Genomic DNA, 13,638 nt, shown 5'->3' with positions numbered 1-13,638 from the left:
AAAGAAAAGAAAAGAAAAGAAAAGAAAAGAAAAGAAAAGAAAAGAAAAGAAAAGAAAAGAAAAGAAAAGAAAAGAAAAGAAAAGAAAAGAAAAGAAAAGAAAAGAAAAGAAAAGAAAAGAAAAGAAAAGAAAAGAAAAGAAAAGAAAAGAAAAGAAAAGAAAAGAAAAGAAAAGAAAAGAAAAGAAAAGAAAAGAAAAGAAAAGAAAAGAAAAGAAAAGAAAAGAAAAGAAAAGAAAAGAAAAGAAAAGAAAAGAAAAGAAAAGAAAAGAAAAGAAAAGAAAAGAAAAGAAAAGAAAAGAAAAGAAAAGAAAAGAAAAGAAAAGAAAAGAAAAGAAAAGAAAAGAAAAGAAAAGAAAAGAAAAGAAAAGAAAAGAAAAGAAAAAAGAAATAGTTTTTATTTAGCTGTTTTTGAGTCAGAGAAACTATTTAGCTTATTTGACTGTATCTCATGTACTTTAAATCAAGAGTAGTGTGTAGGAAGTTCTTAGGAAGGCAAAAATGAACTGATCCGAGATCCGACTCACCAGAGGAGCAGAAGACTCTGAGAACCCAAAGACAGGCCGCGGCTCTCCGTGCGTTCTCTGTATTCTGCCGCAGCAAACCCAGAACCAGCAGAACTGCATCTGCCTTCTGTGCTTTCAGACCAATCTGACGATCTGAGGGAAATAAGAAAATCATGTTCCTCTTTGACATTCAGAAAATGAACATTTGTAACGTCTCGCTTTGACAGTATTTTGCTCACTACATGGATCTGGGAAGGCAACATTTCTGAGCTGTTGGCAGCTGCGATGAAACAGATTGCTTTGGTTTGGAGATCAAAACCATATGTGTAATAGGGGAAATTGGGATATCAAAGGGACAACATCACTTTCAGAATCAAATTTTTTAAAAATCTGATTAATTCTAACTATGATCCCAAGTGATGCACGAGATCAACAGTTTCAAGTTAACACAAAATCATATTTACTTTTTAATGCATGTTCCTGGATTTACTGTACAAAATTTGTAAATAAACAAATAAATCAATTTCGTAAACAAGCAAATAAATAATTCATATTAATTAATTATTAATATGAATATTCTATAAGATACAGAAAAGTTGTCATTGTTTAGAATGTTTTTTTTTGTTTTTGTTTTTTTAAGAAATGAATACTTTTATTCGGTAAGAAATCATTAGTATTACAATTCTAGAAGATACCAAAAGCCAATATTTTTTTTACATTTTATGAGTGATAACATTTGGCTAATATTATAATTCTAAAGTAATTTGACTAAATACATTAAAAATAAAACACTAAAAACTAAAATCCATTGTTTTAAATGCTATGATTGAATTAAGATTTAAATTTGAAAACGACTGAAGATTATCCAATATTTAATTAAGTGTTATTCAATTATTAGTGTTTTTGAAAATTAACTTTAAGCAAGAATCAGATTATGGCCCAATATAATCTAAATGTACATGCATGCACAACTAAATATCTATTTTATAACTGATTAATCGATGCATATAACACTGACAGATATTATATATATATGATAAAAAAGAGTAACTTTTTTCAACCTTCTCCACCAACCACATCTTACAAAGACAATTTCTCCATAATCAGTTTCCAATAAACCCAAGCTAACAGATTTTCATGTTAATTATCAATCATATCACTTGTCACATTAGAGAAATAAAATGGGTTGCAAAAGCAACTTTATGTTGACTTAAAACAATGGTTTGCTCAAAAATATGAAGCTAGAAAGTGAATTACAGTTTTTCTCAGTCGCTTTGGAGCATTTCTCAAATCATCCTTAATATTTGCAAAAAAGTATGTGCATTTCATTCGTACATTCGTACAAACGGCACCACACAATGGATTACCTGCAAAAGCCTGTAACTTACTCAAAATCTTTAGTTCATATTAAGTATGTAAGTATGTCAATGAACATATCAGTGCCATCAGAATGAAAAGTACTTGAGCCATTGTTCACAAACAAGATAGTCAAAATGCTTAGTCATGTTGTTAATATAACAGTGCACCTTGTTAGTATTACTTAAAGTAAACTATGGCAACATTTGGATGATAGTTACTGTATTGAACAGTATGCCATATGCTTATGTATGCCATATATCCATTTCAAAAGTACAAATTACTGTATGTGGGATATTGATTGAAAGACTTGATAGAATTCCCAGTTACAATTTTACTAGTGGTCTGACCAAAAACACACACACACACACATTACAATGTCATTGCGATATAGAAAAGGAAAAATAAATATGGGCACAAAGATGAAAATAAAAAAAATGTGAAAGTCCATTGTCAGAATTTGTAACTCTTGTGTTGTCCTCTGTCTATACAGTATATGCTTTCCAACTGAAGATTCATGAGATGCAGCTTTGAGGTATTTCAGAGAACTGGTTTGTCATTGGTTGATCTGCATTCTCTTCATTAGTGAAAGTCAAGATTCACTTGCACAATTCATGCCAAATTTACAAAAAGTCTAATAATATTGTGTACAGAATGTGCTTGACAGTTTATGACAACTAGATGAACCATTTTGCATTTAATGTCTTATACGATGAACTAAAGAGTAGATGTTGACTATTGCACAGAAAACTATATACAGTAATACATTTTGAGCAACAGTACATTAGCAACTGATAATGTAGCAAACCGCAGATAAATGTACATAATCAATTGCATGAATGTACCAAAGCAATCGCAACTTGTTCAAAAGAATGAGAAACTGCTTTTATGATGTGTACAAATGACTAGATGATGTGGAGGTTGAACAAGTAGTTTTGAGAATTTCATTTCTGATCTGAGAAATGCACCAAAACGACTGAGAAAAACTGTAATTAGCAACCAGTACATTATTCCATTTTCTCCTTCTGTGTTCCACAAAAGAAATTGTCAGAGATTTGGAACAACATAACAGCGAGTAAATGATGAAAATGATTTCATGTTTTGGTGAACTATCCTTCTAAGATGAGAAAAAGCAGAGTAACGAAAACACTCTAGGATGTTACAGTATTTCCATACAGTACATCAACTATTTATGAATCTGGAACAAGTGCAGATCATTGCACCATTTGAAACAGACAATGGTCTCTGCTTTGTAAATGCAAATGGATTATTGAAAAGTCAGTGTGGGGTGGAAAATGCTGTCTGTAAAAACCCACCGCCCAGAGAGGAACCCAACATCCCGCAGGCCCACCATGACTACAAGCACTTACAAAAACAGCTTGAGCACAAAAAATCCTGCTTACGAACTAATTTATGCTCTCAACAGATGGAGTTTGTTTTTAGACGTGTTTTGTCTAAGTGACAAAGAGAGACGTGAAGATGAAGGAAAACATTCCCTGTTGCCGGGGTTCATTAGGACAGACATCAAAGCGCAAGAGTGGAAAGCTGACAGACACGAGATCCTGCGAGGGATCAAACTCTCGCTCCTTAAGTTACACAACATCTAAACACTGACTGTGCCTGTGCTCAGACGGCGACCTCTGACCCCTCGGGATTGAGGGCTTTTACCTGACCCGACAGCGACCCTACACATGCTGTCTGCACCCTCAGACGAGCTGTGACTTACGGGCATTCTGCACATTAGAGACGTCTATTTTTGGTGATCGAGGTGCTATTTATAGCAGTCCAGCAATGAACTCAGAAATACTCAGCACTAAAGATGATTAAACTATAAATCATTATGAGAAATACAACTGTCTCCTGCAGTGTGAACCACTTAAAATGAAGAAATGAAGAGGAAAACGTGAAACTGAATTGGAGTTGAACTAATCTGAGGACACTACACTGTCTCTTAATCAAGTTCACGGAGCCAGTTATTTTTTCGGTCCGCAAGGAAGCCGAAATGTTGGGCCAAATGAGAAAATCCCAGCCAATCAGAAAATATTTCAAAATTATAGGAATATTTCAGCTAAAACGGAAATGCTATCATTACTATTTACTTATGTTTTTACAAACCCATATTTTGTTTGTGTTTTTTTCAAGTGGAGATGTCACAATTCATCATTCATTGCTATAGTTAACTAAAACTATATATATAATATTACATTACAAATTAGGTTTTAGATGTAACAAACATTAATATGTACATAATAATAATTCCTTAAATTTATATAGCGCTTTTCTGGGCACTCAACGCACTTTACATAGAAGGGGGGAATCCCCTCAACCATCACCAGTATATGAATATAAAAATTTTACATGAAAAGTCAAATTGGTGCCTTAGCAACTAAATGAAATAAGATGAAATACTAAGAATTACTAAAACTGAAATAAAAAAAGAAAACTAAATAGAAATTTTAGATTAAAAAAAATAGACATTAGATATGATATTAATATTCATATGTGCATAAATACAAATACTGCATGAAAAGTAGAAATGGTGCCTTGGCAACTAACTGAAATAAGTTGAAATACTAAAATTACTAAAACTGAGATAAAAAATAAAACTAAATATAAATATTGGATTTAAATCTATTAGATTGAAAAAATTAGACATTAGATATGATATAAATATTAATATTAATATGTACATAAATATAAATATTGCATGAAAAGTAGAAATGTTGCCTTGGCAACTAACGGAAATAAGTTGAAATTCTAAAATGACTAAAACTGTGATAAAGAAAACTAAATAGAAATATTAGATTTAAAAAAATTGACATTAGATATGATATTAATATTAACATGCACATAAATATAAATATTGCATGCAAAGTAGAAATGGTGCCTTGGCAACTAACGGAAATAAGTTGAAATTCTAAAATGACTAAAACTGAGATTAAAAAAAGAAAACTAAATAGAAATGTTGGATTTAAATTTATTAGAATTAAAACATTAGACATTAGATATGATATAAATATTCATATTAATCTGTACATTAATATAAATATTGCATGCAAAGTAGAAATGGTACCTTGGCAACTAACGGAAATAAGTTGAAATTCTAAAATGACAAACTGTGATAAAGAAAACTAAATAGAAATATTAGATTTAAAAAAATTGACATTAGATATGATATTAATATTAATATTAACATGCACATAAATATAAATATTACATGTAAAGTAGAAATGGTGTCTTGGCAAATAACTGAAATAAGGACTAAGTACTAAAATCACTAAAACAACAACTGAAAAAAGCTATGTATTACAAATTTAGATGTATAAAAATAATACTAAAACAGCTTACTTTCTTTTTTGGTTTTTGCATTCGAGTAGCTCAAAAGATAATTGCATCCCAAATGACACACTATAAACTTATGCACTATGTCCTCATGCATGCAGTGTATGAATTTGTGACGTATAAAGCTGACACAGCTGAGTGCATGATGTGTCCAATATTCTTCGGTTATTTAAGTGCATCATCTGGGTATTTAAAGTGCACTTTTTCTTTGTGAAATTTTCAGTGTGAACACACTTCTCGCACTATTTATTCTACAAAATGTCATAGAATGGTGCACAAGTACGGGATTTGGGACGCACCTAATATTTACCTGAGAATGTTTACCTGTTCTGTCACCAGTAAAATAACCCCATCATACTCAAATAAAATAAAACAGTTTGCCTCCTCCCCTTCTCTCCTAGCCCCGCCTCCTCATCACTCACCTCGGTAGCCCACCTTGGCCAGCAGGTGCAGCAGCGGCAGTAGGATGGTGTAGTTGGGAGTGAAGCTGCGGGCTGAGTTCACCAGAGCCGTCAGCAGGGCCTCGCTGCCTCCTTTCGATATCATGTGATGAATCCGTCTGTCTGTGCCTACAGGAAACAGCCGCCATCATTTCACAAAATCTCAAATTTAGGCTGATAACTTGTATGCCAAGTGCCGGTGCCATCTTTGCCACTGGCGTGCTATTGCAAGATGATGTCTGGGTTTATTTTCGACTTTCTTTCAGAACTTATGAAAAGTCGTGCTGATTAGAACTTTGTGCTGGAGGCTGGAGAATAAATTTGGCTAATTACTTTGCAGTGAATTAATTTCAGATTACAGGATTAGTATAGTACTGTTCCACCTCTACAAGAGTATTATTCGATAGATTTGTTGGTGAATAATAGACAAGGCCAAGATATGGAAATAAATAGTATTGAAACAGTTGAGTTTATATAATTAGATCCTGGGACAAATGTGAATTGACATCATGTCTCTTTTCACCAGTATTGTCAATGTTATTAAGACTGCTTTAAAAGATTTGGTTTTGAAGGTAATGCCTCTGGATATTGTGGATTTTCAACATTTTTTTATATATATATATATATAATACAAACATTCTATAATCAGTTACATATTACAATATCACTAATTATACAAAATATGAAAAATATTAAAAATGTCCAGTATTGAAATTAATAAAAAAGAATATTACAGTATTTTCCAAAAAAGGAAAAGAAAAACACACACATATGTGACCCTGGATCACAAAACTAGTCATAAGGGTCAATTTTTTTAAATCGAGATTTATACATTATCTGAAAGCTGAATAAATAAGCTTAAACTAACTCCGACACGGCACCCTGAGCGTCTGTGTCAGTCTCAATTTGAATTAGCGGGAATCCCATTTCAGGCATCAACAGCTTCATGTCAAGGACAGTGAATTTGGAACTTCTACGTTTGATGCCAGTCATGGCTGGAGGAAGGCGACACGCTGGCTGTGGCTAATCGTGAGGGTATTACTAGCTACCCTTGTCAGTTTGCGTTGTAATAAAGGAGTCAATTCTTCAGAGCCGAGGCCACATGGCCAATGCCAAGCATCTGCAAGGATCCTTATTTGAACTGAGAGGACATACGGAGGCACGTTTTTTTGCCCAAACAGGACAGCTTTTTTGTGTCACGTTCAAAAGTGCTTTACGACATGGGATCTAGGGTACACTAAAATAGGTAAAGATGCCATACTGTGTTTAGGGGCAGAAATCCATCAAATATATATATATATATACATTATCTGAAAGCTGAATAAATAAGCTTTCCATTGATGTATGGTTTGTTAGGATAGGACAATATTTGGCTGAGAGCTGAGAGCTGAGATACAATTATTTGAAAATCTGGAATCTGAGGGTGCAAAAAAATCTAAATATTAAGAAAATTGCCTTTAAATTGTCCAAATGAAGTTCTTAGCAATGCATATTATTAATCAAAAATTAAGTTTTGATCAATTTATGGTAGGAAATTTACAAAACATCTTCATGGAACATGATCTTTTCTTAATATCCTAATGGTTTTTGGCATAAAATAAAAATCTATAATTTTGACCCATACAATGTATTGTTGGCTATTGCTACAAATATACCCCAGCGACTTAAGACTTAAGGTTTGTGCTCCAGGGTCACATATATATTAATATAGAATTTTATATTTTAGTTCAGACTACAATGTAATGGATCAGAACACTATACTAGTTTAAAAAATCCTTTATAGGATTATATGATTAAGATCATTCGCTTTAACAATAACATTTAGGTATGCACTCAAGTCTATAATGTTATTCGTTCTCTGTCCCTTCAAAGCGGTATACATTTTTCCCTCTGGTGAGATCAGAAACCTTTTAAAGCTTGCGTTTAATCACACTGAGCTCATTGCTGCACTTGTTTCCTTCCAAACTGCTTTTCCACTTTTCCTTACAACACTCTTATCAGCATAGGGGGAATAAATCTCATCGTATGATTTTCACTCTCAATTAAGCACTTTGACGCATACACTAAATAATTTCAGCCCTTCTGAGTTTGATTTTCATGCAAGAGGTAGAAAGTTATCAGGAATTCGGCACGCCGCCCTCCTGCGAGCATATAAGGCCTCAGCGGCTCATTGGCAGCAACTGATATATACAAATTCACTGATATGAAATCAGTCACCGCAAGCTGTGGAAGTAGATAAAAATCACATTTAAATGTACAATTTAGGTTTATGAGACATTTTGTGAGTGCAACCAATCTGCTCAACACAGATATGGAAAACAATAAACAAAAAAAGAATGTTTACTGGTCTACACACCTTTCATTTTAAACCAACAATAACTATTATATTGACGCTTGCAGTTATGCTATTACTCTCTCTCAATGGTTTGAATAAAACACTACCATTATTAACTACTGCCAACAGCATACACAATACCACAATCAAATCTGCATATACAAGTCACATCATCAAATTTATTAATTTAACTTAATCACACGGGTCTCTCGAATATTTTATTCTGACACATGTTGATCATGGCATTCTGCAGTGAAATGCACAGAATACATTTACAAAAAAGTACAAAAACAAAATGCAAATATTGCAAAATATGACAAAATATGCCTCTTGTGTTTGTGCGCGTTCGCAAATCAGTCTGAATGAACAATACACAGCATTAACGTGAAGACTAATTAAAAAAAGTAAACAACAAAGTTATTATTTTGGAGTAAATGTAAACTGCTTAAAAACACTAAATTGATGATATTCATACTCGGCTTTAATAAAAAGAATAATAATTTTTTTAATTACATAAATAATGTATAAAACAGAATTGAATTTCTCTCTCCCTCTCTCTTTTGCTGATAGTGTAAGTATGGTTTAGTTCATTTATTTTTACTAATATCTGTTGAGAAAGAGTTCTGCTCCAAATAACATCATGTTTAAATTGATGTCAGTAGTAATAAGCGGTTGTATTTTATATGGAGCGGCTCACCTCATGGAGAGCTGAAAAGATGAAATCTCACTATAATTGAACACTTTTATCGTATTATATTATTCATAGAAGTCTGCAAAAGGTATATTTCTAAATGGCAATCGCAACTAAAACATTTGCGTGATGTTCCCTCTAACCACTAGGTATTAGTATAATCCAATACCTATGGCAATTTTGTCTAGTGTAACAAACTAAAACAAAACAAAAAACTAAGTCTTGAAAAAAGTTGCTTAGTAATCCACAAATAGCATCTAAAATTTCAAGCGCTGGATTCCATCGCGCACATTAACATAAACGTTGTTAAACTCGCCTCAAGGGGGGTAAACATGTTTACATTAACCGCCGGCTACTTTTTATGGTACTGAGAGACCATGTCATTTATCTTTCTCACTCAGCACATGGAAAGTGTCCTGCATGTGGGGGTAGTGTTCCCAGCGTGCCTGCCTGCATCTGTGGGCCGTTCCTATGCTTGACATGTCAAAGAACGAGATAGAATCCAGATGCACTTGTTCACAAACTATGCGCGCTTACCTGCAATGTGCTGAGGAGGACCTCGAGTCCACTGGAGCTCGGCGCCGCCATGGTGGGCCTCGATCGTGCTGAAGAACGGAAAGAGGAAGGAGAAATGAAAGAGAGGTTAGAGTGACACAGAGGCAGCACCTTCTCCCTCTGTGCTTTAACAAGACAGACGGTTACAGTTAAAGCCGAGAGGGGTTCAGCTTGTCGCCTGAAACTCTATCTCCCTCAGATAAACCCGCGGGCTGCTCCAGTTGTGCACGGACATTGAGATGAGGCTCCTATTAAAAGGGCCTGACGAGACACAGGGATTAAACCAAGCCGAGCATTTCACAGGAGAGAGGACACGGCCTGGAGGGATATCAAGAGGCTGAGGAATCTTCTAGTGTGTGTGTGTGTGTGTGTATGTGTGTGTGTGAGAGAGAGAGAGATAAAGAAGAGAAGTGAGCGAGAGTGTGTGCACATGCATGAGAGAACTAATATAGTCAAGCTGTACTTAAACATGGCCTGGCACTGACATTATAAAGATGATCTATCCCCTGAAATGAATCTCGACGGAGTAAATGAACGTGATTAATGTGGGAGACACACTCACTGCATGTGTTTTTTATTTTTTTGCCATCCTGGCTAACAGGGAATGTTGTCAGATCTTTGGCTAATGTTTTGGCAAGGTTCTGTCAAAGTTAAAGGCTCTCCCTCTAACATTATTAGAATGTTAGATGGTCTTTAACAGCGTTCTCAAAACATTAGCACAAAAAAAACTCATTTAGAGACTGTTCATGGAACTTTTGTTTGTTTGTTTTGTTTTCCCGAAACGTTTTAGTTAGACATTCTGGATGACTTTTTAACGTTACTACTTGTTTCAGAACTTTATCTTTTTAAACATTACAGAGAACATTCAAAAGTAATGCTACCATAAAGTTTGCAAAATGGTTTAAATGGATAATTCCCTTAATGTTTTCTAACGTTCACATAAACAAGTAAAAAGCTTTTAAAATGTTTAAAAACTGGACATTTTAAATTTCCAGCTAACATTCAGAAACAATGTTTTCATAACTTAATGAGACCGTTCACATAACCTTAAATGCCGTTTATACACATATATACACAGACATATACATACCCTTTATGGAACATCATCTGAAAAGTTTTTTTTTTTAATGTTACTACTTTCTACTTGTTTCAGAACATACAGAGAGCATTCAAAAGTAACATTTTCAACTTTCAGAGAACATTCAGAAATAAAATTTTCATAACCTAATCAAAACATTATTAGAACATGTTTTTGTTAGCTGAGACAAAAGGGCATCTAATGCCAGGAAAAAACAATGAAATATATGTTTGTGTTACCAAACGCAAAAGGCCTATAGCAGCTTTATTGCTTATCTTGTTTTGGCTTAAAGTTACATTTAGCAGATGATTTTATCCAGAGTGATTTACAAACTAGAATAATATGTGCAAAAGCAAATGTGATTGGCTAGAAGTTCCAAAAACTTCAAAAGGGGACAATCTTCTACAAGAAAATGTAATTGACTTGTTTGCTTTGGTGTAAAAACATAAAAATCCTATGGAAAAAAAATTGCAAAGGAGAACTGTTATATAAACTGCAATGAGAAAAAAATGCAGAGCAAATCCAGATTTTTCTCCTAATAAAAAGACAACAGTATATTCAGAAGAAACCTTAATACAGTCATTGTGCCCTATTTTTAAATATGACACATCTCACAATACAAAATGTATGATTTTTCATAATTGCAATGTTGTTTTTTTATCATTTGTTAGTTTATCTGGGTCATGCCATCCACAATTACTGTACAGGTATGTCACCAATAGTCACTTTTGTTTCTATTTGTATTGCTCCAAAGGAATTTAAGAAAGCAAACCTAGAATAGTCTCCTGACCTATGAAATAGCAATAAACTTGTGTTGCAAGGGGTGCACATACAACTAAAACAAAATAATGAGAGAAAACCAATACCTGCAAGTCTGCTTCAGTCTATAAAGCAGGTTCAGGTCATAACGTCTGTATATAGAGATTCCCAGGGCTCAGATATTATTACAGTACAGTTGCTTGTGTTCAAATTATGTTACAGCTATAATTTTCCACATGCAGTGCCACGAGTGTCATCAACATATGACAAAGTGCTTTAACATGGAATAAATACACAAACATGCGTTCACACATGGATACACAAGTAGCTGTTTGATTTATCTAGACGACTCATAGATATACAAATTAATGCCGAGTTCACACTGCACGATTTTCAAACTCGTCGGCTCGCCGTTGTTTTCACACTGACTATCTGGGGTAGCATTCAGTTGCTGCTGTGTTCACATTGCACGATGGATCGGAGACAGGGGGTTTCACACTGCATGACTTCACAATAGGAAGAATCACCGACAGCTCTGTCTGGTGCAGGGTTGCCAGGTTTTCACTACAAAACCCGCCCAATTACTACTCAAAACTAGCCTGAAAATATCCCAATTGCTTTCGAGGGAGTCCCCCAGTAAAACCCGTGTTCGGGGGTAAAATACAAATTTTTTTGGCGGGGTTCTCCTGGTACAATTCACATTCCAGGGCCTAAATATCATGTTATTGGGGTCGCTACAACCTGCTGACATAAAAAACAACCGGCGTCAATCGCGGATTTGGCAACACTGGTCCGCAAACTACGTTTCAAATAACTCCTCCCCGAACTTCCCGCTGCCCTGTATCTTGGTCTCTCGTTGGCTGTAGGTCATCGCCAATGTGTTTTTCAGTCAGAGCTCATTGCACACAGCGTGATTGTGAATCGCCGACAGCTCCAGATATTTAGCATGCCAAATATTTCACGGGCGTCGGCGACGTGATCAGTGTTGCCAATTTAGCTACTTTGTAGCTAGATTTAGCGACTTCCCTGTCCCTTTTGAGACTTTTTTCAAAAGTTTAAGGACAAATATAGCAACTTCTTGGACAAACCTTATCTAAGTTCTCATCTTGCCCACTGATCTACGTTCATCTTTATATAGATCAGTGAATTTGCCATTGTGATGTCATCTAGTGACATTAATGCCGAGTTCACACTGCACGATTTTAGCCCGATTTTTCACTCGCCGTCAGGTTTCGCGAAATCGCCGACAAATGCCCGACATCGGAGGCAAATCGGTGCTCGTTCACACAAGCGACAATCACGCAGTGTGAATGATCAAAGATGCGATCTGAGGGAATCACCGACACGTCGCCGACGCCGGCGAAATATTTGGAATGCTAAATATCTGGAGCTGTCTCGCGTTATTTCCTTATCACTTCTCGGGTGTGTTTTGTTGTGAAACGTAGTTTGCAGACCAGACAGAGCTGTCGGCGATTCTTCCTATTGTGAAGTCATGCAGTGTGAAACCCCTTGACACCGATCCATCCTGCAATGTGAACACAGCAACAACTGAATGCTACGCCAGATAGTCACACAGTGTGAAAACAACGGCGATCCGACGAGTTTGAAAATCGTGCAGTGTGAACTCGGCATTAGCTACCAGTTTTAGCTACTTTCAATTGAAAGCAGTTGGCAACACTGGACGTGATGGCGATTCCCTCAGATCACGTCTTTGATAATTCACACTGTGTGATTGTCACTTGCGTGAACGAGCACCGATTTGCCTCCGATTTCGGCATTTGTCGGCGATTTCGCAAAACCTGTCGGCGAGTGAAAAGTCGGGCTAAAATCGTGCAGTGTGAACTCGGCATAAGAGAGACTGCAATCACGTTAATGGAGCTTTCTCATATGGAAACCTCAGTTAATAGCCTATTATTATTAATGTTTTCTGAAATATCATAATACAATTATAATCTAATTAGTTATAATAACAATAATACTACAAAATGACTACTGAGGATAATTGGTACTTGTAACAGTTTTGTCTCTCTAAACACTGCACCCACTCTCTTTCTAAGGTTATGCTACTGCATGAATTGGCATATTCAGCGCGTGATCATGTAAGAACAAAATGCTGACTTTTTGAAAGAAAACAAGCCAAGCCATTCCAAAGCTTGTGAGTGACAGCTTTTTGGCAAAGCAACACGTGGTGAAAGTGTGCGGGAGGACGGTGTGTAATCGATGCCAAGAAAGTTTCTGCCTTCAAACTCGATAGGAAGGGTTTTCTTTTTTAGCCATTTGTTCTATGTGAAGACACGCGTGCACACAGCACTTCCAATATTATGTAAAGGAACTACAATTCTGTCATAACTCACCCTCATATAGATCAAAACCCTTTTAACTTTCTTTTGTGTCGATCAACTGAGTGTAGAATGGCCACTCGTTTCCATACAGTGAAAGTGGGCTGTATAAAGTTACAATGACCAAAAAGCACCATAAAATTATAAAAAAATGTTCCATATGACCCATTTGTAATCTTCTGAAGCCATACAACAATTTGTAGGATATCAGACCGAATCAGACAATCTAAGATTTGGTC

The 13,638-nt window shown here is 35.3% G+C and overlaps 1 protein-coding gene across 1 annotated transcript in view; it reads right to left on the bottom strand.

The window, feature by feature from the left end:
• The window catches only part of LOC107581853 (cytosolic carboxypeptidase 4-like), a 51,826-nt gene that overhangs the window by 32,897 nt on the left and 5,291 nt on the right, over window positions 1–13,638 (bottom strand). Inside the window, exons 2-4 of the mRNA XM_016267525.1 lie at window positions 9,206–9,273; window positions 5,625–5,771; window positions 526–657 (exon numbers count right to left, since the gene is read on the bottom strand). Of these exons, the coding sequence (XP_016123011.1) occupies window positions 526–657; window positions 5,625–5,771; window positions 9,206–9,273 (347 nt within the window). The remainder of the gene's footprint in view (window positions 1–525; window positions 658–5,624; window positions 5,772–9,205; window positions 9,274–13,638) is intronic.

This window comes from Sinocyclocheilus grahami, unplaced genomic scaffold (assembly GCF_001515645.1).
Source record: "Sinocyclocheilus grahami isolate Dianchi unplaced genomic scaffold, SAMN03320097.WGS_v1.1 scaffold38.1, whole genome shotgun sequence".
NCBI lineage: Eukaryota > Metazoa > Chordata > Actinopteri > Cypriniformes > Cyprinidae > Sinocyclocheilus > Sinocyclocheilus grahami.
This window is presented reverse-complemented; position numbering and strand designations above follow the sequence as displayed.